This window comes from Phocoena phocoena, chromosome 1, assembly GCF_963924675.1.
Source record: "Phocoena phocoena chromosome 1, mPhoPho1.1, whole genome shotgun sequence".
NCBI lineage: Eukaryota > Metazoa > Chordata > Mammalia > Artiodactyla > Phocoenidae > Phocoena > Phocoena phocoena.
In genome coordinates, this window is record NC_089219.1 from 33,230,786 (window position 1) to 33,254,698 (window position 23,913).

At 54.2% G+C, this 23,913-nt stretch overlaps 2 protein-coding genes across 8 annotated transcripts in view; both read right to left on the reverse strand.

The window, feature by feature from the left end:
• Nucleotides 1-53: 53 nt before the first annotated feature.
• SLFNL1 (schlafen like 1) lies at nt 54-7,773 on the reverse strand. Its single transcript, XM_065879763.1, has 5 exons — nt 7,485-7,773; nt 3,355-3,851; nt 1,071-1,412; nt 818-961; nt 54-176 (listed from the first exon to the last, which is right to left on the reverse strand). Exons 1-5 carry the CDS (start codon nt 7,771-7,773, stop codon nt 54-56), a joined length of 1,395 nt encoding a protein of 464 aa, XP_065735835.1.
• A 3,101-nt stretch (nt 7,774-10,874) lies between these two features.
• Nucleotides 10,875-23,913, reverse strand: part of SCMH1 (Scm polycomb group protein homolog 1) — a 133,860-nt gene continuing 120,821 nt past the window's right edge. For 4 of the 7 annotated variants that reach the window (XM_065872872.1, XM_065872861.1, XM_065872830.1 and 1 more), the window contains 4 exons: nt 20,190-20,384; nt 17,138-17,203; nt 12,052-12,182; nt 10,875-11,000 (listed from right to left, as the gene is read on the reverse strand). In XM_065872872.1, the coding sequence (XP_065728944.1) occupies nt 10,875-11,000; nt 12,052-12,182; nt 17,138-17,203; nt 20,190-20,384 (518 nt within the window). The remainder of the gene's footprint in view (nt 11,001-12,051; nt 12,183-17,137; nt 17,204-20,189; nt 20,385-23,913) is intronic. The other 3 variants (XM_065872865.1, XM_065872841.1, XM_065872877.1) reach the window with 1 other exon arrangement.

Below are 23,913 nucleotides of genomic sequence, written 5' to 3' on the forward strand. Positions count from 1 at the left end.
GGACGTAGGGTCAGTATGACGGCCCCGCGTGTTCCAGGTAGAGCGCTGGGCCCTCACAGGACGCGGCAGGTGCAGGAGACGGGCTTGTACTGCTGCAGCTGCTGCTGGAGCTGCTCCTTCTCGGCTCTCAGCGCCCGCAGCCTCTCCTCCAGCTTGCTCAGCTCAGCCGTCCACTTCTGAGGGGACATCGGAGAAGCGTGCCTGAGCTGACATCATCTCAGAACCGGGGCTGAACTGGTGGAGGAAGGGAAGGCCCAGAGAGCCTGGGGGACCTGCTTAAGGTCTCTGGGCACCGTTCTGGCCCTGGTAGGTGGAGGAGCCAGGTCTCCTGACCAAGTCAGCCCTGGGGTCTCGGGGAGAGTCCTGCCAGCATCCCAGACGCTGGGGTGACCCGTCCTCCGCAGCCTGCACAAGTACCGGGGCGGGCTCAGGCTGGCAGCCCCCCGCCATGTCCTTCTCCCTCTCTGTCAGCCCCTTGGCCTCTTCTGTTTTTCTGTCACCTATGTTTCTCTCTTGAAAAGGCTTTCCTTGGGACTGTGTCCAAGTGCTGTGTCCAGCACTCACTGCCTCCCCGTCTTAAGGGCCTCCGCCCAAATGCAGTACGCAGCCCTCTGGTTTGTCTTAGAACTTCAACATTCCACTCTCCCGGCAGCCCCAGCTACACCGCAGAGGAATACCGGAGGTAGCGGGGTTGTTGCAGTCCAGCCCCTGGGGAGCACCAGAGGAAACCCGACAGCTGCGAGCCGACCCAGTGGGTGGCCGAGGGGCCCAGGGCCAGCGTGGCCCCTACCCTGCCTGCCTGGCCTGGGCCACTTACCTGCCTGCCCCACTCCTGGATGGCGCGTACGGACAGGGGGCCCTGGATGCTCCCGTCCCGCCGCAGGAACACCTCCCCCTGGTCCGTCTCGTAGAGCTGCGGCTGGGCCTGGGCCTTGGGGGCGTGCACGCTCAGACGGATCACCTGGGGAAGGGCAACGGCAGCTCTGCGGGCGCTGCACCGGACGGTGTACAGCCCCAATCCCGCCTCTCTGGCTCCGGGGCAGCCTGGGGGCGCTGGGGGCAGGGCTCACCTTGAGGGGGGTGCCGGTGGCAGAGGTGCTGACCACGGGGATGAAGGTGAGCTTGTAAGCGTCAGGGAAGACCTGGGGGTTGAAGCCCTGCAGGATGGAGTCCACCAGCAGGCGCACGCGGTCCTCGTCATGGTGGCTGCAGCGGGTGCCCTGCACCAGGCCACTGTCCTCCACGCCCACCAGCAGGCTGCCGCCCTCGCTGTTGAGGAAGGCGCACACGTAGCGACGCAGGTGGTGCTTGAAGGCCTGGCTCAGGTACTCGCCGCCCCCCCTCTTGAACTCCACGTTGCGTGTCTCGCTGCCCAGGAAGGTGCCCTGGAAGAGGCGCTCCTGGCCCAGGATCTCTTGGTGCACGATGGCGCTGTCTGAGCGTGTGCCACTGGGCCGGCCTGGGGAGTCCTGCCGTGGGGTGGGGGCCTGGGTAGGAAGGGGTCTGGCGAGCCAGGCCAGCGGGGGGCTGGAGCCCAGGATGGGGCCGGGGCTGGGGCTCGGGCTGCTGTCTTCCTTCTGCTGGGGTGGGGGATAAGAGCGGGGCATATGGGCCCAGGCAAGAGCTGGGAGCCCTGACCTTGGCGGCCAAAGGAGGGACAGGCAGCCATAATCCCCCTGTCCACCCGCCCCATCCACCCAGGGCCCAGCCCACACGGGCGTCCTGACGCTCCTCCCAGGCAGAGGGGGCTAATTCTGCCCACCATCCCGAGGCCAATGTGGGAAACCCTGTTGGGTCAGGGGCTGGAACCAGCCAGTGCTCCCCTGAGGCTGCCTTCTGCCCAGGTGAACTATGGGATGCACATGGGTAGGAAGAACTGTCCTTCCCAGGTGGGACCTGGGACACCTGCAGCCATTCTTTTCCCACTTGGGTTACGGGTCGGCCTCTGAGGCGCAGGGTTGGATCATCCCAGGAGACACCTCGGCACCCTGAGGTCCCCTGTGACAGAGCTGCATGTCTCTGAATTGAGAGGGGCTCCCAGAGATGCCACCCTCTTCCTGATCCCCCTGAAAGCCTTGCTGAACCAGTCCTCCTGAATTTGCACTTTCCTCCGGCCCTCCTGAGTCCCTTTCACGGTTTCTGCTCTGATCAAGGGCTCTGGGAGCGGCCTGCTCAGGGCCACTTCCCTGCTCTGGGCTTCACCGTCGGACTCCCTGCCTCCAGGCTCTCCCCATCGTCCTATCCATCCTCTTCGCTGACCTCAGATGCAAGTCACACTGTCATTCCTCCCCTAAAACCCTTCCCTAGCTCCCTGCTGCCCTCCAGCCTCCAGAGGTGGCTTCCGGGGCTGGGGTGTAGTGATGAGAGGCACATCCCTACCAGCCCTGCAGCTCCCAGCGGAGACAAACTTAGCGGAGACTCGGGAAAACCACCAGCTATCACACAAACATGCCATCAGGCCACAGGTCTTGAAATGTAAGCCCCGTTTAGCTGTTTAGCTCTGCAACAGTTTAAATGGCGTGGAGTCTTTATCCCGAAGGAAAAGACAAACCTAGATCACCCATCCTGCGGAGTGGCTACCACTGCCTCAAAAGTGAGTTGACTCTTCCCTCCCACCCCCACAGAAGCCGACCTTTTGCTGCCTCTGCCTTGGTCTCACAGCCCTTGGTGGCCTGGCCCCTGCCCTCTGGCCTGGGTTTTCTGCCTCAGTCCCCCGGCAGCCCGAGCTCCAGGGACAGCACCCGGCTTGCCACCCTGCAAATGCATCCATCCCCACCCTGTCCCCTCATATGTGCCACATCCCTCTGCTGGGGATACCCTTCCCCAAGTGCCTGTCCCATTGCCTAAGCCCCAGCCTGGATTTCACTCCCCGGGGAATTTGTCCCCAGAGAGCAGTGAGGACCCTCCTGGGCCCTCCTCCAGCTCCAGGTCTGCCCCCTCTTGGCTCATAGAAGCAGGGCTCCCTGAGGGCAGGGTGGAGCCTCTACACTCTGCTGTACTGCCCGGGCAGAGCAGGTGTTGGTTTTTGCAACTGAACCGATGAGGTCGGCCAAGGAGAAAGCCAGGACCCTTGGGTATCCTCGTGCCTAGGCTGACCCGGCCCAGAGGCCGGATGCAGACGGGCCCAGGGAGGGTTCGATACTCGGGTCTTCCTTCACGTGCTTCCAGGCTGGAGGCAAACTCTAAGGGTCAGTGTCCCTCCAGTGTCCCTCTGGGACCATAGTCATTTGAGTAGCAGCCCCCAAGTTTGCAGATTTGTCCCCAGTTTCTCCAAGACACCCCTCACCCCCACCCAGCACAGGCCATCCACACCCAGGCCTGCCGCGAGTGAGGCTCGGGGAAAGGCTCGCTCACCTCTCTGCGGTTTGAGGGCTCCCGGCCCTCACCCAGCACCAGCTCCTTCCCAGGGGCCACCAGCTCCTGGATGACCTGGTGCTCCTCCAAGGCCGTGTGTAGGCGCCAGGGCAGGGAGGCCAGGGTGTCCTCGTGGGCGGCCACCTGCACCAGTGCGTAGGCCTTGCGTGGCTGCCTCACCACGTGGATGTGCTCCCGCGCCACCGGCAGCTCCAGCCGCTCCAGGGCGTCTCGCAGCAGGCAGGTGAGCACGGGCACTGAGAACTGGGGGTTCAGGTGGCCCACGTAGAGAACATGCCTGCTGGGAGCCGCCTTGGTACTTGAGTCCTCAGACACGGACTCTTCTGCGGGGAGCTCCTGCAGGGGCCGCTTGCCTGGGGGCTCCATGAGGGGCTCCTGCACCTGTGTCGCGGTGATCTCTTCCTGGAGGTCTCTGGAGGGGTCTCCCTTGGAGGGGCTTCTGGGATTCCTCACCGCTGGCCACTCCTCCTGGGGCCCTGGGCTCTCGGGTCAGCCCAGGGCCTCCCAGGGGACTCGGAGGGGCCAAGGCTCCCGGGAGGTTCACAGATTGGCGGGGGCTGGGTGGAGCCAGAGAGCGAGGGTGGGCGGAGGGCCGGCAGGAAAGGGCTGCCACCCGCCCAAAGCCTCGGACAGGGAAGAGGAGAGTCAGACAGGGCTGAGCCAGAGAACAGAGCATGTGGACCTGCCGCTCCATCCCACAGGAGGGAGGACTGAGGGCCTGTGCTCCAAGCGGGGCGGAGGGGACCGGAACTCCGGTCTCTGAGGCACGCCTCCCCCCATCCTTTCACTGGCCCCAGTGGGCCTGTCTTCCCTCACCAATCCACAGGCTGGGGCCTCCTAGATGCCTTCAGGGTTTCCTGCCCCGCCTCCAGGCACCAGAGAAACCTTTTCAAGGGGCCTTTGGAGAAGCAGCCTTAACCCAGGGCTTTGAGGACTGGTTGCGGCCCCCCTGTGCTTCTCCTTGCCTGCTCTGAAGCCGGGGTGAGCCCAGCAGAGGTCCTGAAGGGGTCAGGCTGGGTCAGCGGGTTTTAGAGCGAGGTTCTTCTGCTTTGGGCACACGGATGAAAGCTACGGCCCCTCCCCAGAACAATGGCCTTTGCATATATACGTACAGTTCGACGAGGCTCATCTAGACCAGATCCTCTGGTTTGGGTCCAGGGAGCAGAAGTGAGGAGGGGCGGAATGAGGGTCAGAGCTGGACCCTCGTGTGTGTCGCCCACCACCTCCCGCTAGGCCAGGGGTCCTCACTCCTGAGCTGACCACACGTGTGCACACACCAGCCCCTCCACTCGCCCCCATACACTCAGCCTCCGGTCCGCGTGGCAGGTACCGCTGGCCTGCATCTTTTCAGATTGGATACTTGAGGCAGTCGGGGCCTGGGGGCCACCACTGCTGGAGTGGGGACATTCAGGGCAAACGGGAATAGAGGGAATAGGGGGGCCTGTGACCCTCATGTCCTGATGGTTCCTGGGGGAGAGTGGGAGGTGCCAGCCCTCCGCTCCCACAGACCCCTGCCCCCTGCCCAGCAGCTCCCCAGGGTGCTTGGGGGCTTGGCTCAGGGAGGGGGAACCAGGGCTGTAGGAAGTGGGTGGGGCCTGTGCAGCCACCTCTGTGATCTCAGGAGAGTCAACAATGCTTCTAGGCTTGGCAAGTGAGCCAGGAAAAGTCCTCCCTACTCCCCACCCCAGTGTAAACGGATATCTCATGCAGCTTCGTGTGGGGCTTCTTCGGGGCAGCTCCTAGAATCCAGGGACTGAAGACATACTTCCTCCCTCTGTCAGGTCTCTCCGGGCCCTCCTGCCCACGCAGGTCCCCACCTCAGTCACCAATCCCAGGCTCCCCTGAGCACGGACAGGGCCCAGCTGCTCCCAGAATGGATCAGAACGCAGCTGGTTCCACGGCTCCCCTGACACCAACCAGGCTCTTCTCTTTGCCAGAGATGGAGGTTGCTGTCCAGAAGCGCCCCGAGCAATCGGTCAGGCGCTGCCATGTCTTTTGAAGGACGGGGCTGTCACCTGCTGTTTGACCGGGGACCAGGACTCGGGTGATGCACAGCCTTTGTTAATGCAGAAATCTGTTCTTGGGTGGGTGGGGGCTTTGAAAGTGCTTTTCATGATGCAGATGTAGGTAGCACTTTCCCACACTGCTTCTGGAAGTCTCGATGGGGTGAGGGGACGGGGGGGTGGTGTCCAGAAGCGGATACTGCGGACTGGGGAGGCTGATTGACAGCATGGCGAGAAGGCCGCCTCTTTCTCTGAGCAGCCGTTCTGAAGATGCCGATGAGTTTGTTTCCCTGAGAGACGGAGGCAGAAGCTTGGGTGGGGAACTTGAGAAAGGAGACTGTGGCGTGGAGGAAAGGAGGAGGCCCGAGGCCCCAGGTGGTGGCACTGAGGCTCGGGGGAGGGGCCCAGCAGCCAGGGCTGACCCGCCTCCGCCTCCACAGCCGAGAGTTACGGAATAACGGCTCTAAGCTCCCCAGGCTTCCCCCTTTCTCTCAGGCCTCTCTGGACTCTGCCATCACGAGCTGCTCTCACAGTAACACGTGGGGGCTGTGGCTGTCTTGGACGGTTAACTCGAGTCATGATGACTTATGCAGAGACAGACAGCTGGCCGGGAGGGGCGCCCCGGCAGATGAGCATACACGTGGCTGTACCAGAGAACATAACGAACACGTGAACATAACATACTTCTCTAGGGGCCTCGCTATCAGGCAGCTGTTTGGCATGAAATTTCCCAAACTGATTTGAGTGCCAAATCTTTCCCCATTCTTGCTGGAAATCTCTTTAAACGATTGTATTACATATTTCCCTGGGCTCTGTTAACAGCCGCCTTACGTGAGCTGAACATCAGTTCCACCTCTTTTTTGGCGGGGGTAAAAACTGTCTTTCATTGTAAGCATTTACAAAATGATATTTCACATACTGAAACGCACCGCAGTGTAAACTGGGTTATTTACAGCATCTCAGGCTAACAGCCGGGTGATGGCGGACACGAGTTCAGCGTTGTGGAAGAGCAGCCCCTTTTAGTCCTCTCGCTGGATGTCTGTGACCTTACTGACAACCCCTACTTGGCACTGGAGGAAGAAAACCTCTTGAATTTAAAGTTAAGAATGAAAGGTGGGTAGGAACTGCTGCACAGCACAGGGAGATCAGCTCGGTGGTGCTTTGTGACCACCTAGAGGGGTGGGATAGGGAGGGTGGGAGGGAGACACAAGAGGCAGCGGATATGGGGATATATGTATACGTATAGCAGATTCACTTTGTTATACAGTAGAAACTAACACACTATTGTAAAGCAACTGTACTCCAATAAAGATGTAAACAAATCTATAAAGTAAAAGAATGACCAAAAAAAAAGAATGCAAGGTGGGCCCAAAGATGAGGGGCAGAGGGAGGCTGTGGATAGGGCTCTTCTCACGTTATCTGGAGAGTGTCCACTTGGTGGCGCCTGTGGCTGCGATCCTCCACACCGTTGCAAGCATGGGTGTCTGCGCAAACCAACCAGGGATCCCAGCTGAGGGGCAGGGGACGGGGCAGGGGGCGAGGGCTGAGCTCAGCCATTAAGTGGGAGAGGACAGCCTGTCAGGAGAACAGACTGGAACTCAGGGGAAGAGTGGTGTGGACGCAGCCTTCGCCATCCGGGCCCCGGGACGCTCCAGCCTCAGTCTTGACTCCTCCCCTTGCCTACCAGCGGCTGCCTGTTGGTTCCTGCCCATCCTTTGACAGGACCAGCCCAGCTGCCCACAGATATCTCGGGCCTGGTGTCTGTACCCTGGGACCTGCTGGCCGCTGGCCCCTGGCAGCATCCTCGGTGGCTTTGGTGTTGTGAGGACAACACACAGTTCTCACGCTTGGCCTGGACGTTTCCAGCTTGGACGTTTCAGCTTCCCTGATGGGATGGGGTGACTTGGGGCATTAAGTAAGGTAAGGAGGCTGCAAAAAAGCTGAGGGACGACAGGGGCGGGAGGGAGCGTCCGGAGTCTCCTAGGCAAGACAGTTTTCTGCGCTTTCAACTTTATTTGTAAGACAAGGGGCAAGTCACCTGTGGCTCTTCTGAGGAGGGGTCGTGGCATCGGGCACGAGGGCAGAAACTGTGTCCACTTGGCCCACCGGTGACACAGCCCAGGGAAGGGTCTCTGGGTTGTTCCACAAAGACGCTGAAGAGGGTGCTGTGGACACTTCCGCTTAGGACTAACAGCCTGGGCAACAGAGACACAGCAGGGCCCAGGGACACGGGCCACACAGCCGGCAGGTGGGGAGGGACCACAGGTGGGGACGGGGCAGAGAGGTTCCCCAAGGATTCAGCCCTGAGCGGAGCCTGCGCTCTTCTCTCCTGAAGTGCCTGGGTTTTCCCTTCCTGATGTTCCTCAGCACTGGAGTCCACGTCTCTCCTTGTCATGGCGACGAGGGTGGGCCCAGGAAGCTCTGTCCCCCGGTCCCACTTCCCCACATGCCTTCCCGCTTTGTGGGTGGCTGCCCTGTCGGGATCAGTGGTGTGGTCTCACCCACCGGACACCATTTCAGCTTCTTTGGATGACTCTGGGTCGCTATCAGAAGGCTTGGCTTTGTGAAACAGTTTCAGAAGTTGAGGTTTTGGGTTTTTTTTTTTTTTTGCTTGTTCTCTTAAGTGACGTTCAATTCTGACCCCAGAGGTTAGGGCAGCATGAGTGAAACGGTAACAAATCCTTTCCCCTTCTGCAGAATTTGACATCTGGTTACCCTTCTCGTTCTGTTCCCTTGGAAACCAGATAAAAGTGGAATGTCAACCATTTCAAGTGCTTACAATAAAAATGACCCCTAATTGTAAATCACCTGGTCTAGGAGTGCTGTGCATAGACTGTAAATAGCCCTTCCTGCAGGGCTTCCTGAGCACAGGGACCCAGTAGGCACGTCCCTGACGGGGACCTGGAAGCTGTGCCTATGGCACTAGGGGGTTACTGGCTGCCCTGTGGCACGATGCTTCTAAACCAAGGTGAACCCCACTTCTCCCTAACATGTCTTATCCCCTTGCACCTGAGCTGTCACCTGGGCAACAAAGTATGGTCGTGGATGACTGTGGGCTCTGCAAGGACTGCCCCACCGGAAAGGCCTGCTTTATGCTGGCAGGGTGTCTGGTCTGTCTGCAGTGTGAGCGCCACCCCCAGTGTAGCCTGTGGGAGTCGAGTCTGCATGGTTAGCAGGACCCAAGACAAAGGCTGCCTGGTGGGTATGGCAGGCAGTATGCTGTCTCGCACCCCTCATTAGCTGTGGAGTTTGGGGCAAGTATTATAACTTCACCTCTCTAAGCTTTAGTTTCCTCATCTTTAAAATGGGGGAACATGGTGGTTATCTCTGAGAGCTGTAAGCGAGGTTTAAGCGAGCTAACGTCCACAAACGACTTAGCACCAAGAAGCCCTTAACGAGTGTTCCCTGGAAAGGTGAATGTGCCTGCTGACGAGGGACAGGGTGGGTGGGAGCCGTTTTGCTCCACAAGCCCGGCCTGGCAGCACACCTGGCCTGCCTGTGTACGCCGGTGTCACCTTCACATCCAGAAGTTTGTCGCCAGGGTCCAATGAGGCCCTCTTTGGGAGTACCCTGAATGAACGGCACAGCCTACGGGACACAGGTCCAGGAGTCTGTGGAAAATGGGCTGCTTCTAGTTCGGCAGCCCCGACCCTGACTGCTTCACGGGGGCCCATGATTAGAACCTCACGGTGGCCAAGTGGAAAACACCACTTTGGAACTAGTCGCTGGTGAGGGCTGGCAGGATCCTTAGAGGTCTCCTCGTCGAACCCCCTCATAGCCAGACAGGCCCAAAGGAGGGCGATGGCCCACCTGGAGCATCACATAAAGTAGCCGCCCTGGCTGGAAGCTCGGCCCTGGCCTTGGAGTCAGATTCCTGGGCTTTAAATGCCTACTGTGGCAGTTCCTGGCTATTCGATCAGAGCGTAAGTTTCCTCATCTATAAAGCGGGTCTGCTGTGGAGATTATAGGAGATCAGATGGCGCAGCTGGTGGGGCACACGGCGATGTGTCAGTCATGACCAGGTTACACTGTGCTGCGGCCCCACACCGTCTCCTCCTGGGGCCCTTTATAAACGGGGAAGTGAGGTTCTGGACTGGAGCCCTGGCCCCTGGACGGCGCAGGAGGTGCCCTGCATCTCTCCTCACCCCTGCCACTGAGGCTCCTTGGAGCTGTTGACCCGCATACTGTCCTTCCTGCTCGGCCTTCCTGTGGCTGCTTCCTCCACACTGCTGTCTGGCTGCACCAGAGCACAAAGCCCTTTGAGGGCAGAGAATGGATCTCATACCGTCTACCCAGGGGCTACGCCATGCTGGGGCCCCAGTGGGCACGTGGCAGACAGCCTGTTCTCTAGGGATTGCTGGAGTCACGAGAACTCAGGGAGCATCTTGTCCAAGTTTCCTCATAGATAAAAACGAGGAGCAAAGACCATGACAAGGGGAGTGACCTGCCCTTCGGAGACACGCTGCCGATTATCTGTTGACTGATTACAAAGACACTGGCATCTGTATTGTTTTTTATTTATAAACAAATTGACATAAAATAAGTCCAGATGGCAGCGGGGGCAGCTGTGCTGCTGACTTGCTTACAAAGGAAGCATGTGGACAGTGGAGTGGGTCCAACCAGACTCCAGCCTAGAGACCCCTTTCTCCCATCCATTTTAGGGCCGTATTGGCTTAAAATCATTGGGCCCGACCTTCTTCAGCAGAGATTCTGGCCAGGGCAAGGGAGCTGCGGTGGGGACAGTGCAGGGCAGGGTCTCCCATTCCCACAGATGAGGCCGAGGCCGCAGAGGGCCCAGTGGAGGAAGAGAGGCAGAGGGACAGGGACCCTAGGTAATGTCCTCTGAAAAGGGGCCACACCGCTCTGGAGAGGGCCTGTCTGGGGCCGGGGCCGGGCAGTCTCCCTCCTCCTGAAACCCAGTGTCTGAAGCGAGAGGGGTATGAACTGGAGGGCTTGCCCAAGTGCCAGAAACAATAAATTAATAAGAAAAGATCTTTTCTTAAAAAAGGTAGAGGTCTGCACCATGAGTTTGGAGTCCGCGGATCTCGTGAGAAGAAGGCAGGAGCCATGGGGTAATGGGGAGCCACACCAGGCCCAGCGGGTGGTGAGGGGACCGGGCATGAGTGTCACTTCAGGGCCCCGTCTTCCGAGGCCTCAGGGGTCAGCCCCTTCCTCCATCACTTGGAAGGCGTTCAGTCTAAATTCCTGGGGAGAGGCCGGCCAGGCCTGAGCAATAAATACAGGAGACCTCAGAGCCGAGGCAGGGCTGAGGGGAAGAGCAGCGGCAACCCTGGGCCCCGTGCCCGTCTCGGCCCTTCATGGAAGGACATACCATGGCAGGAGGGGCAGTGCTTGCAGCTCCACACGGCCTCCTGGAGTCCTGAGGCAGCCTCGGACCCCACTGAGGTGCCTGGGAGGGGGCCGATGGCCCTCCTTCCTGGGAGAAGGATGGCCCCTCTGCTCGGTCCCTCGGTCGTCTAGGCTGCGTCTCCCTGTTCAGAACTTGCCCTGCTTCAGCCGGTCGATGTGGTAGGAGAGCTTGAGCGCAGGCCCCAGCTTCAGACCCATGTACTTCATCATCGTGTCGCTACGCAGCAGAAGCAGGGCCTTGCCGTCGATCTCCTGCGGGGACGGAGGGAGGCGTCCTCAGAGGCCTGGGGGGTCCGACCCCCCAGGTTCTGATTAAAGGCCGCCCGGGGAGATGCCAGCCACGTGGCAGTGAACCTGCTGCGATGCTACAGCCTACCTGTTCTCCCCAGCTTCTGTCTCCAGCCACCCCTCCCCAGCGTCTACTACTGACCCCACCCCCGCTCCCCGGGTTAAGCTCTTCACACACGTTTATAGGAATCTCCTTTCTCTGCTGCCCGAGAGGCAGTCTCCCCGGATCCCAAACCTCTGAGGTCAGCTCAATTCCGTCTCCTCCCAGGCGGCCTCCCCAGTCAGTGTACTTGTCACTCATCACGGACTATTTCTGTATCGCCCCTCAAGGGCTATCGGGTGAGTCACCTTCCTTCCTGAGCAGCAGGGACCCCTCCGTGTGAGCCAGGCACAGAGCAGGCACTCGCTGAGCAGCTGTGAGACCTTCAGGCCTGACCTAAGAGCACCCTCCAAACCCACCTGGCCTGAAGGAGTAAGTGACCAGTGAGAGTGCCCAAAGCACAGAGCAGCGCCAGGCGGTAGGGGCTACAGGGAAGGGGGTTTGAGCCCCAGAGGAGGAGTGTGGTCACTGCAGGGGGGGTCAGCAGCAGCCCCTGGCCACAGGGCCACAGGGCCACTTGAAGAGATGGGGGAGGCTCAGAGTGGAGAAAGTAGAGAATGGGGTTCTGATGAGGTAGGAGAGTTGGGGGCCACCTGGCAAGAGACTCTTGAACTTGGCCTTAGACCACAGCAGGTAGCTAGGAGAGCAAGTGCTCCTAGGAGAGGACAGTCCTGTCCCTGGGACCCAGTAGGAGTGTGGCCGAATCAGATCCTACACTAAAGGAGTGAGCTGAATTCAGTGCCCAGGGAGGGCTGTTTGGGGCCCAAGATTCTGTCTCTAAGTTGGTATGGTGTCACGTGTGCTCAGTTTCAAGAGACCCAGAACAAGTATATAGCTCGTGCCCCTTTAAGAGTCTATAAGTTGTAGAAGCAGGACTCCCAGCGGACACAGGAGAGGTCAGGCAGGGGCACCTACGTGTTTGCGAAAGAGGTCAGCATGGGGTCCAAGCTGAGGATCAGCTTCCCGGACAAACTGCATCACGTCCTCGACTGTCCACGAGGAGGGGTCCCGGCCACTCTGTCGAGAGGCATCCCGGCGATCCGACCCTGCAGGACAGGAGGACACCAGCATAACGGGCGGGGACTGGTCTGTAACTCCCCAGCACTCTCCTTGGCCTGTCCCAATGGCCCTGTGTGACCACTGAGGCTCAGCAGTGCCAGAGCAGAGGAACCAGAGGCAACCGGGGGAGGGAAGGGTTTTCAACAAAGGGACCAAAGGCCTGAGACCCTCTTCACTCAAATCTTAAGGGTAGGTCTGATTCTGGAAATGGTTTTTAAACTGAGGTTGTGATTCTGCCTGGACCTGAATCAGGGGTAGCAGTGAAGTAAGGGGATGACCTGGACTGGGGGCAGGCGTGGAGGAGCTGGCAGGTGAGGCTGCTTTTGCTTTGGCTCTGGGGACCATTTCTAGAGAGACCTCGGGAGCTGGGTTAGATTACAGCCAAGTCCTTGGGGCCCAGGAAGGGAAAAAAAGTGATGCCTCCTCCAAGGCTGTAGCAAAGTCAGCCAAACACTTGGAGGCAGAACGGTTTTGCCTTGGCTGCCAGGAATCTCAATGTTAATTTAGTGGTCTGCTTAGAGCTTTTATCTCGATCTTGGCTCAGAAACAGCCCCTCCCATTTCCCCCGTGGGACCTGAGCTCTGTATGATCGTCACCTGCACAGATCTCTGGCGTGCTTCATCCCCTCTGCCTGGAATGTGCCCCCTTCTCTCCCTTCAATTTCTCCTTTTTTTTTTTCTGGCAAACTCTGACTTAGCTAAGCGAGGGTCGCCTTCAAGGATCAGCTCCTTTATGAAACTTTTCCTGTCTAATCCTGAAATAATTGGTCTCACAAAGCATTTCATGGATCTCTTGGTTACAGCTCAATCTCTAGACACTTTCCCCCATCACATCACTCTAATAATCTTTTCTCCGTAAGGCAGTCAAAACAACCTTTAAAAAGTAATTGGATTGGGCTTCCCTGGTGGCGCGGTGGTTGAGAGTCTGCCTGCCGATGCAGGGAACACGGGTTCGGGCCCCAGTCCGGGAGGATCCCACATGCCGCAGAGCGACTGGGCCCGTGAGCCATGGCCGCTGAGCCTGCGCGTCCGGAGCCTGTGCTCCGCAACGGGAGATGCCACAACAGTGAGAGGCCCGCGTACCGCAAAAAAAAAAAAAAAAAAGTAATTGGATCATGTCAATAAATGCAATGGCCTCGAAATGCGTACCTGAAATAAAGTCGAACCCCTTACCATGGTCTAGAAGGTATCCCATCATCTGGCCCTTTCTATCTCCTCTCCCCCTTCCCCCCATCTTTTACTCACCAAGCTCCAGACACTCTGGCTTTCTTTCTGCCTCCTGAATAAGCCATGCTTTCATTCTTTGACCCAGACACACAACTTCCTCTGTCTAAAATTGTCTTTTCCCCACATCTTTGCACACCTCATTCCTTCTCAACATTTGGGTTTCATCTCAAATATTGATTCCTCTGAGAGGCCTTCCCTGATATCCTAATAAAAGTACTCAGTCCCCACATAATCACTCTCAATCCAGTTACTCTAGTTCCCTCCACCCCCAGCACATATCACAACCTCCAGTAATTCCATGCATTTATGTTTATCTGTCTTCTCCTATTCCCTGCTATGTCCTTGTGATACTCTGATTAATAAGAAGAAACGTATGTATTTGTCTTCATCCCCTTTTCTGGCACAGAACTCCTAAAACTCTAGGAATTTCCTAAGTGGTCCGAGAAATAAAGGTGTCTTTTGCTAATCATAGCAAGTCCCTTTTATCCACACCTGGGTATGTTAATGAGGTGACTTTTAGAAAGCCCCTAAGGATGGAGGCCAGTTGCCAGAGGGACCAACCAGGTGACTAGAGGGTGGGAACTTTCAGCCCCACCCTCCAACCTCTGGGGAAGGGAGAGGGGCTAGAGATTGAGTTCAATCACCGACGGCCAACGACTGAAGCAACCTTGCCTATATAATGAAGCCGCCATAAAAGCCCAAAGGACAGGGCTTCAGAGAGCTTCTGGGTTGGTGAACGTGTGGAGGTACTGGGAAAGCAGTGTACCCAGGAAGGGCACGGAAGCTCCATACCCCTTCCCCCATACCTTCCTCTATGCATCTCTTCCATTGGGCTGTTCCTGGACTGCATCCTTTTAATAAAAAACTGGTTATCTAGCAAGTAAACAGTCTTCCTGAGCTCTGTGAGATGCTATAGCAGGTTAATCAAACCCGTGGAAGGGATCACAGGAACCTCTCATTTAGAGCCAGTCAGTCAGAAGCACAGGTAACAATGTGGACTTTGAACTGGCAGCTGAAGTTTGTGTGTGGGGGGGTCAGTCTTGTGGGACGGAGCCCTTATCCTGTGGGATCTGACGCTTCCTCCAGGGAGCTAGTGTCAGAACTGAGTAAAACTGCAGGAGGCCCAGCTGGCATCGCAGCATTGCTTGGTGTGTGGAAACCCACACGTCTGCAGGGGAAGCGAAGCAGTGCTGAACAGAGTACTGAACGTAGGGAGACAGGCAGGAGGAGAGTGTTTTCCTTTCACAGCACATAAAAGAGTGCCCGCTCTGCCACAGCAGATGTTCAAACACGTTTGCTAAATGAATGAACGATCCTACGTAATGGTTCCATGTATATTTTTCTGTCTCCCCGCCAGACTAGGTCTGTCTTGAGGCAGGGACCCTGCCTTGCTCATGTCAGTATCCTCACCACCCAGGAGATGCCCAGTCAACAGCCAACTGTCAGAGGTGAAACACCAGTGAAAGTAGAAAGGCCCTACTCTTCAAGCATGTCTTGCAAAGGCTAAAGATCTTCTCTCATGTCCCTTCATTCCGGGCCCCAGGTCTAAAAGTCGAAGCACACTTGGCTTGGCACCCCTCCTGCTCCCTGGGGAAGAGACTGGAACATATTACCTCTCAAGCTTGTAGCTGGGCACTGACCAGACCAGAGAGAGGTGTGCTGGAGCAAGCAGGGTGATTAGCGCCATAGAAATTCCAAAGGCTTTTTAGAGGGGGGGTAGACAGGGAGTTGGAGAGGGCTGTGTGAGCCAGCCACTTCTCCCTGCCCTGAAAGTCCACTGCGATGCTGAGACAGAAACCAACTGCACAGATGATGGAGAGCAGGGAGCAGATACTACACATGAATATGTCCATCTTAGCTTCTTGGACCATCTTAGCTAATTCCTCTACCCAGGGGAGCTAGGAATCACACACACACACACACACACACACACACACACAATTATACACATACTTATATAATGATATTATAAATACACACACATATATACTCATATATAACACTATTATATATTTACATGTTTGTCTGTTAGCCTACTCCATTAGAACATACACTCCATGAGGGCAGGAGGCAGGAAGTTGCTGATTTATACAGTGGTCAGGAGAGCATCTCTGAGATGACATTTGAGCAGAGACCTTGAGCAGAAGACTGACTGGCATGTTTAAGGGTCAGCATGGAGGCCAGTGTGCTGGAGCAGAGTGAGTGAAGAGAACATGGCAGGAAATAACATCTGAGAGTATGTATGTATGTGGTGGGGCGGGACGAGTGGCAGGGCACATCACAGAGGACCTTGTAAGCCACTGACAAACCACTGGCTTTTCTGAAGGTTGGTTTTGAGCAGAGGAGTGACACGAACCAACTTATACTCTGAGTCTGTGTTGATCACAGTCGTTAGGGGGGCAAGGACAGAAGCAAGGGAGACCAGTTGAAAAGGAGGCTACTATAATAGTCCAGGCAAGAGACGTCTGGGATGCACCGAATGTGGTGGAGAGTGGCCTGATACACCCAGAACTCCCAGCATCGTCAGCTCATTTGACCCTTAAAACAGTTTTTGTTTTTGTTTTTTTTTTTTTTGCGGCACGCGGGCCTCTCACTGCTGTGGCCTCTCCCGTTGTGGAGCACAGGCTCCGGACGCGCAGGCTCAGCGGCCACGGCTCACGGGCCTAGCCGCTCCGCGGCATGTGGGATCTTCCCGGACCGGGGCACGAACCCGTGTCCCCTGCATCGGCAGGCGGACTCTCAACCGCTGCGCCACCAGGGAAGCCCCTAAAACAGCTTTTGAAGGAAGTATCATCATCTTTAGTTTAGAGATGAGGCAACTGAGGCCCAGAGAAGTGAAGTGACTTGCCCAGGACCACACAGCTAGCAAGCAGAGAAGTTAGTGCCCTGTCTCTGTCTTTTCCTATGCCCGTTCCTGCAGACAGACTATACCAGGGGTCTCTCTCTCCACCCAATGGGTACAGCTGGTGGTCACTCTTCATGCAAGGCAGAGTGTCTCAGTCTGAGGATGACTAAGGAAGGTGGGGCGCATCCACAAGAGGCCAGACTGACAAACTGAGGCCTGGCCATATGGATCAATGAAATAAGGGAGGGCATAGACTTGTCATCTAAATTCTTTGAGAGAAACAATTCTAGGGCCAACCAAAGAGAATTCTCTCGTAGCTTTATGAGGACCTTCAGGGTCAAGAGAGATTCAGACTGTGACTTGGCCAACAGACTCCCAGTGTATCCCAAGGGAAGAGTGGAGATGCCTGGGAGGCAACAGTGGCATCTGAGGCCAGTGCCATGCGAGGCAGCCTATCAGTATGATGCCACGGACGTGTGGAATCTAAAATGTGGCACAGATGAGCCCGTCTACAAAACAGAAACAGACTCACACACACAGAGATCACACTTGTGGTTGCAAGGGGAGGGGAGGGGGAGGGAAGGACTGGGAGTTTGGGACTAGCAGACGCCAACCACTGTATATGTCAGTAGGGTTGGATCAACAACAAGGTCCTACTGTAGGGCACAGGGAACTCTATTCAATATCCTGGGATAAACCATAATGGGAAAGATTATATTAAAAAAGAAATGCCACCCTGCCGTGCGGCAGAGACTGGCACTACCGTAAACCAACTGCACTTCAATAAAGAAAACGAAGTTCAAAAAGAAGGAAGCGCTCCTGACAGAAACAGGGCTGTGCGGAAGAGAACACTAATAGCAACCCCTCACACCTCGGGAATGATTTAGTTTCCAAAATGACCCCATATCCCTGCTTCCGTCTGATCCATTTAACACGCCTGAGAAAAGAGCAGGTCAGTATCACCACCTCCACTTTGTGTACGCGGAGCACGAAGACCTGAGAGCTGAGGTGACTTAAGTCTCAAGGCAGGGCACCAACCCTCCGCTCTGCCTCTACTTCAGAGCTCCTTACGCTGCTCCCCGTGGGGCCCTGCTGGGGTTAGGGTCGGGAGGGGCATCCCAGGCTTCTCTCCCTGTCTCGGCCATCCTGAGAACCCCCTCTGCCACTGCAGGCCTTGCTTACTGGAGTCGTCTTATTCTTTCACACCTCATCCATCCCTGGACTGGGGGAGGCCACAGTGGGTGTGGAAATGGCATTCTCCTGTCTCCCCACTGCTGCTTTTAGACCATCTTCCGACGGAAGCTCGTGTCCTTCAGAGGCCAGACATGTACCGACCGTCTGCTCTTCCGGATCACTTTCATCTGCAGATCTCTGGGTTTCTCCTCTTTGTTAAATGAAGACTTTTGGGTACTTAACTCACTACCTTCTGTTCCACCCCAATTCCTGCCATAATCCTCAGAGGCAATCCATCCAACAGCTGCCTTGCCTCCAGAGACTTTCATCTCCACTGTACTTCAAATGCTTACTGCCAAGGTTACTGTCTGGTTCTTGCATCTCTTGGAACAAATCCACTTAGGAATTTTAAACATCCCCCTCTCTGACCCCAACATCCCACCTTTTCGGGTCTCTTGGGGGACCTATGTCCCCATAAGCATTACGTCACAAAGACCTTTTTAGCACATCAAACTTATAGTCTCCCCATCCTTCAGCCTTCTCTCAGCCTTGCTTCTTCCCCACCCTGCCCAGATCCAGTGTTGATGATCTAAACTCCTCTTCTTCCAGCTCCACTGAGTACCTGCTCTCCCGCTCCCCGCCCCCTCCTGCTCTGCTAGCTCAACATAAAAACTTACCTCTCAAACTGTCTTTTTTCACCCCACATCTAGGTTTCTAAGAACCACACCAGAAAACCATAGCTCTTGTAAACTGGCAAACTAGCCTCCAAGCTCCAAGCATCGCTGGACCTTCATGTTTCCTGCAAACCATCCCCTCCTCCTTGACCCATTTCCTCCTGTCCTCTTTATGGCTGGTCCAATCTCCTGGCACTCTGGAGCCCTCCCCTACTCAGCCCTCTCTCCATCCCCTCATGGCCACAGCCAATTTTCCCTCCAGTCTCAGGGAGCAAGGTGTGCCTCCTTCTGTCTTAAGACTGGTCCCTAATCCTTTCTACCACCCACAAGGCCTTACTTTCTCCTCTTTCCTGTATTCTGAATTTCTTCTTCTTGGAAGGCTCAAGTTGTCTGCTGATACACATGCCCAGCGTGCACCCACTCTAGAAGACCTTCTTTTGAAGGTCACCTCCTTTTTTCTCATCAAACTCTCCTTGCCATCCCCACCCACTGCAATCTGCCCTCACCACCCTCCAGCACCACTGAAGCTGCTCTTACTAAGATCAGCAGTTACTCACTAATCACCATATCCAGAAGATACTTCTCAGTCCTATCTTACCCAACCTTTTTGGGTTGTACTCGTCTTCAAACACTCTCTGTACTCCCGGCCACCACAGTATCAAATTCTTATGTTTTTCCTCACATTTGACTACTCCTTTGTCCCCTTGGTGGGATCCTCTTCCTGTTCCCTCCTCCTGAACTTCGCTGGTCCCCAGAACTCCTTCTTTGGTCAACTGTTCTTTTCATTCTAGACATACTCCTGGGAGTTGGGGGTCATTCACCCTACAACTTCAACTTCCATCTATTTGCTGATGACTCCCAAATATTTAACTTCAGCTCAGTCTTCTTCCCTGAGGATCAGACCTGCACAACCACTGCCTGCTGGGTATCACCTAGATGACCCACGGGCTCCCTCCCCTTCTTTCTCTTCTGTGGTTGGTTCCCTCTCTCAGTGAATGGCACCACCATCTATCCAGTCACCCCTTCTAGAAACCTGGGAGACATTCCCACTCCTTCCTCACAACCCTTGAATCTGACTCAACTTACCTCATGAAGAGTTTTCAAATCTATTCTCTCTTCTACAAACCTTCTACCACTGCCCTAATCTAGGCCTTTATCATTTCTGGTCTGGCCAGAAACCTACTTAGGAGGTTACTTAACCTCCTAAGCGGTCTCTCTACTCTTGTCCTGCCTCAGCTCCATCCACAACACAGTAGTCAATGATCTACTGGAAACACAAACCTGTTTAGGTCTTGCCTCTAAGTAAAAGTCTGCAGAGCTTCGCATTACCTACAAGATCAACTCCAAACTCTTTAACGTGGCATTTAAGGTCCTCTATGATACAACCCCTGATGCTTGCAGGCTTTTTTCCCTTTGAAGTCCCAGAATTACATTTTGTTTTTCAGCAATACCAAACTGCGTGTAGTTGCTGGTACAATCTGTGTTAGTTCTTATCCCTTTGCCCTTGTCCATGCTGTACTCTCTTCCCTGGAAAGCTCTCCCCCGCCTACCACTCCTAATACATTAATATAGTCAACATTTAAAATGTCAGACACTTTCTCAAGGAAGCTTCCCCTGGATACCAAGCTTGGGTTAGGTGTTCCTTCTTGCAGCTTTCATGCAACTCAAAGTATATCTCTTTAGCCACACTCAAGATGTTGTTTTCAAGTTATCTATTTAAGTGTTTGTCTCTCCCACAAGACTTTGAGCTCTTTAAGGACAAGAAGTGATTGATTTTTGCGTCCCCATGACAAACACAGACGGTGTTCAAATAAATAGCTCATGAATGAATGAAGGACTCCTTCCCTGCCCCTTTGGCTCTAGGCCGCTGGCTCTTAGTTTCTGTTATTCTCAAGCTAATCCCAGAGCTTCAATTGCTCCCCAGGGGCCTAGTCAGGCACAATGGTAGCCCAGACCCCAGTCCAACCTCCAGGCAGCAGGCAACAGAGTTAAGTCCTTTCTGGCCTCCCAGGGTTCAGGAAGGGAAGAAGGAAAGAATGAGAGAGGGCAGGAGAGCCAGAACTCTGAAAAGCTTACCCCTGGAGCAGAACCTGCGCACAGCCGAGGCAGTGCCCAATGGGAGGCCACAGGATGGAAGCAAAGGCCGGTACCCAGGGTTTCGAAGATTTTGGGAGGTGCTGACAAGGTTGGTGGGATTCAAGGTGGAGTCCATTGAGTCTGAGTGTGGCTCCAAGGACCGGCCCAGACTATTTCCCAGGGCAAAGGTCTCACCTGGAAAACAGTAAAACCGGAGTTAACAGCAGGGACTAGCCTGAAAGGACTGCCAGGGCGCTGGCTCCCAGGAATCTGTTTGGGTGGAGTAAGAGGCAGCAAAGCAGAGAGCCCTGGGCTGGGTCACAGGGTGCCTGTGTACCAGTCATGGCTCTGGCTCTCACTAGGTGGCCTTAGTCAAGCCCAATGCCACTCTCTGGACATGGATCTCCTCAGAGACTTCCTTTTAGACTAGATGGTCTCTGAGTTTTCTTCTGGTTTGGATGTCTTAGGCTTTTTCTGACAAGGAGAACCTTAAAAAAAAAGAAAGCTATTCTGGGAAGAGTCTGCCCTAACACAAGATGCTAGAGCAGGGAATAGGGGTGCTGAAGAAGAGACACATTTGCTTAGAGGAGGGCACTTTAGAAGCTGACCCTCTTAGCCAGCAGGACACCTCAGAAATGCTTCTGGATGCCTGGCTAAAGGCCTGTCTGCAAAGGATCTGCTCCTATGTTTCCTCCCTCCTTTCATATTTGCCTTGTGTTATGGAAACATTCCAAGGAAGCTGGGGTTGTACAGTAGTGAGAGCATGGGCACGGAGCACAGAATCTGGGTTAGAATTTGACTCTGCCACTCAGCAGACAAGGTGCTTCCCTCAGGACCTCAGTCTCCTAACCTATAGCACGGGAGGCCCCTTTCTCCCAAGGGGTTTGTGAACATCAAAAGAGAATGGCTAGGAAAGCCTTCGTAAAGGGAACCTCATCCTGACATTTCTACACCCAGGCCACGGCCCAACTCCACGCAGCAGCCCCTAATCCTTGCACTATAGAACCTGAAGCAGACTCCCTCTCATGGTTGGGTTCTACCCATACCAAGTAAGATCCTCTGGCCACTGCCTTCTCTGCTTATGGGGGATGTCTTGGGTCCTGGACCACATCACACTGTCCTTTGTGGTTTTTCTTAGAGATTAGGTGTTTAGGTAATGCTTGGGATTCATACAGGGCCTCTGATGAACGCTAAATTCAAGGAAATTGTCTGGTATACAATAAGACCTCTTTGGCAAGATGGTTTAGGATTTTAGGACTACTTTCTAATTCTCACCTAAAATTGCTTGGTAAACCATGGGATTACAGTCAAATCTAGCATGAGACAGCTATTCATCCATATCTCAGGAAATTTAACGGATGAAGCCCTTTCCTAGAAATGGTTCTGAAGAGAGAAGTCTCTGAGGCGGTCTAGGATACCTAAACCATATCCCACCCCATTTCTGCAGGTGAGGTTTCAGATTCCTATTTTCCAGGAGAGACGATTATAGCAATGTCCCACTTTGAGACAAGGACAGGAATCCAATCCAGGAAACAGGATGCCTGGGTTCTACTTCTGGGCTCCTGCCTCTCACTAGGTATGTGATTCAAGGCAAGAGATCTGTCTTTCCTGAGTACTAGTTTCCTCATCTGTAAAATGGGGAAAACTCAGCCTTTGTCATGCTGAGAACATCAAAGGAGAAAGCAGAATGGGACGGACTTTACAAAGGTGGGGAGTTGTATTTTATTCTTCATTCCGAGTTAGAGTGTAAACCGAAGTTCTCTGCGGTAGCTCAAGAAAAAAATGAACTCTAGTTTCTGTATTTATCAGCACAGCAATGACCTCACCTTTCTAGTACTCATTTTACTCGGCAAAGACCTACTTCACGTGAGCTAACAGATGTGAAGAATAATTATGATGACAACGCCAGGGGTTCACCAGATGCTGATGCAAAATCAGCAAGTGTCTCTTCTCTTGGCAATGCTAAGGATGGTAAAAGAAATCTGGATTCTGGTTGAGAGGTCTGAAGATCTGGACTGGTGGCACCTGGACCAGGCAAGGTCATTACATCTTATCCTAATGGGATGAAGAGGAAAAATGAAGCATCATGCCCAAGGCCCTGAGAGGTCCTAGTCAGCTTAAGGCTGATCAAATGAGGCCCTGGCTGCCTTCAGTAGGATGATGCCAGGGCAGAAGACTGCAGTGCTTTCCAACTGTGCTCCACAGAGCCCTGCAGAACTCCCAGCTCCTCGGTAGAGCCTCGGCCTCATCCCAGCTTCTATCAAAACAGCTCTGGTTTTAGCTTTTATATACCAGAGTTTCATATAATCTTACCTTTGCAAAAAAGGAGTTCTACTGCTAAAACAAAACAAACTTTGAAACCACTGGCCCAGGGATCAGAAGTTGGGGCTGGAACACTTGAGCTCTATTACTGGCATGATGATTAGTCAATGATCACCACGTTTTTTCTGGGATTCAGCTAGTGCATCTATAAAATGGAGATGAAATCCCTTAACCTCACAGGATCAACGTGAATTCACCAGTGAATGCTGGAGACATGAGAACAATCAGCATGAGAGGGGAGCGCGTTCATTCATTCAACAAACATTTGTTGAGCACCCTTTGTGTGCCAGCCACTGTGCTAGGTATGGGGTATGCAGAGGTAAACCCAGACAAGGACCTTGCCCTTACACAGCTATTTTCAGTGAGAAGCAGATCTTCTGAGTATCACATTGCAAGGCTGACCTTAAAAACTAGAGTTCCCAGTGGAGGATGACCAGAACGGTGGTGAGAGGCCTAGAATTCATGGCAAAGGAGAAAGAGGATGGGCATATACAGGCTGGAGAAAAGTCAGAGGAGACAAAGACACCAAGGGCAGTCATGGGTAGAGAAGAGGGCTGGAGGTAGATTTGTTTTTTGGAAGGCAGAGAGTAGAGCAGGGGTAGGAGTTATAAGAAGGTAGATTTCAGCTCAAAAAGGAAGGCATTTGGTAATCAAAAGTATCGAACAATAAAACTGATTGCCAAAGGTGATTGTGAGCAACATATCATTAGGGGTATTTAAGCGGAAGTCAGATGAACGCAACTGTCTGCTGGGCTAGATACTAGGTCATCTCTAGAGCCATTTCTGCTTCTGAGATTCAAGGACTCTACACTCAGAAGCATGCTTTCCCCTTCATGGGGGTAAACTGAATGATCAAGAAACAACTACAGCTGTGGAGCTAAGAAACGTCTTACACCGACACAGGACTCAGAGGCTAGCACAGTTCTTCCGCACACTTAAGACAGACTTGTCTGTCCCATCTTAAAAAAATATCCTTCTCTGAACCACGTGTCCCACATCCTCTACTAAGTATCCTTTCATTCAACAAATACTATTAAATACTTACTATGTGACAGTTAGGGTGATGGATACTGAGAATGGTGAAAAAGATAGATTTCACCCTTCCCCTCATGGAATATTTAATTTAGTGGGAAGGATGACAAAATACAAGCTCATAAAAAACAGAAACTGTTGTAAGTATTCCTAAGAAAGGAATAGGGAATTAAGGCAGAAAATAACAGGGGGACCTTTTTAGAGGAGGAGACCCTGAGAGGCCTCCCTGACAACTTGACAAGTTGTGCTCTGAAGAAGAGTCCAAGTGGAGGTGTGCCAGATAGTGTGCTTGGTTTTAGGGTTCAATGGAGGCCCTAAAATGCATCCCAAAGCATCAGCTAAACAGTTGATTTCTAAGAAAAACTACAAA

What these genes read in the sequence shown, in the direction of transcription:
- SLFNL1 (XM_065879763.1), bottom strand. Translation starts at nt 7,773, where the DNA reads ATGACAAGGAGAGACGTGGACTCCAGTGCTGAGGAACATCAGGAAGGG. An exon ending in TTCCCTGGGCTGTGTCACCG is followed by an intron (nt 3,852 to 7,484) that starts GTGGGCCAAGTG and finishes CCGAGAGCCCAG; the next exon opens with GGCCCCAGGAGGAGTGGCCA. An exon ending in TCCAGGAGTGGGGCAGGCAG is followed by an intron (nt 177 to 817) that starts GTAAGTGGCCCA and finishes ATGTCCCCTCAG; the next exon opens with AAGTGGACGGCTGAGCTGAG.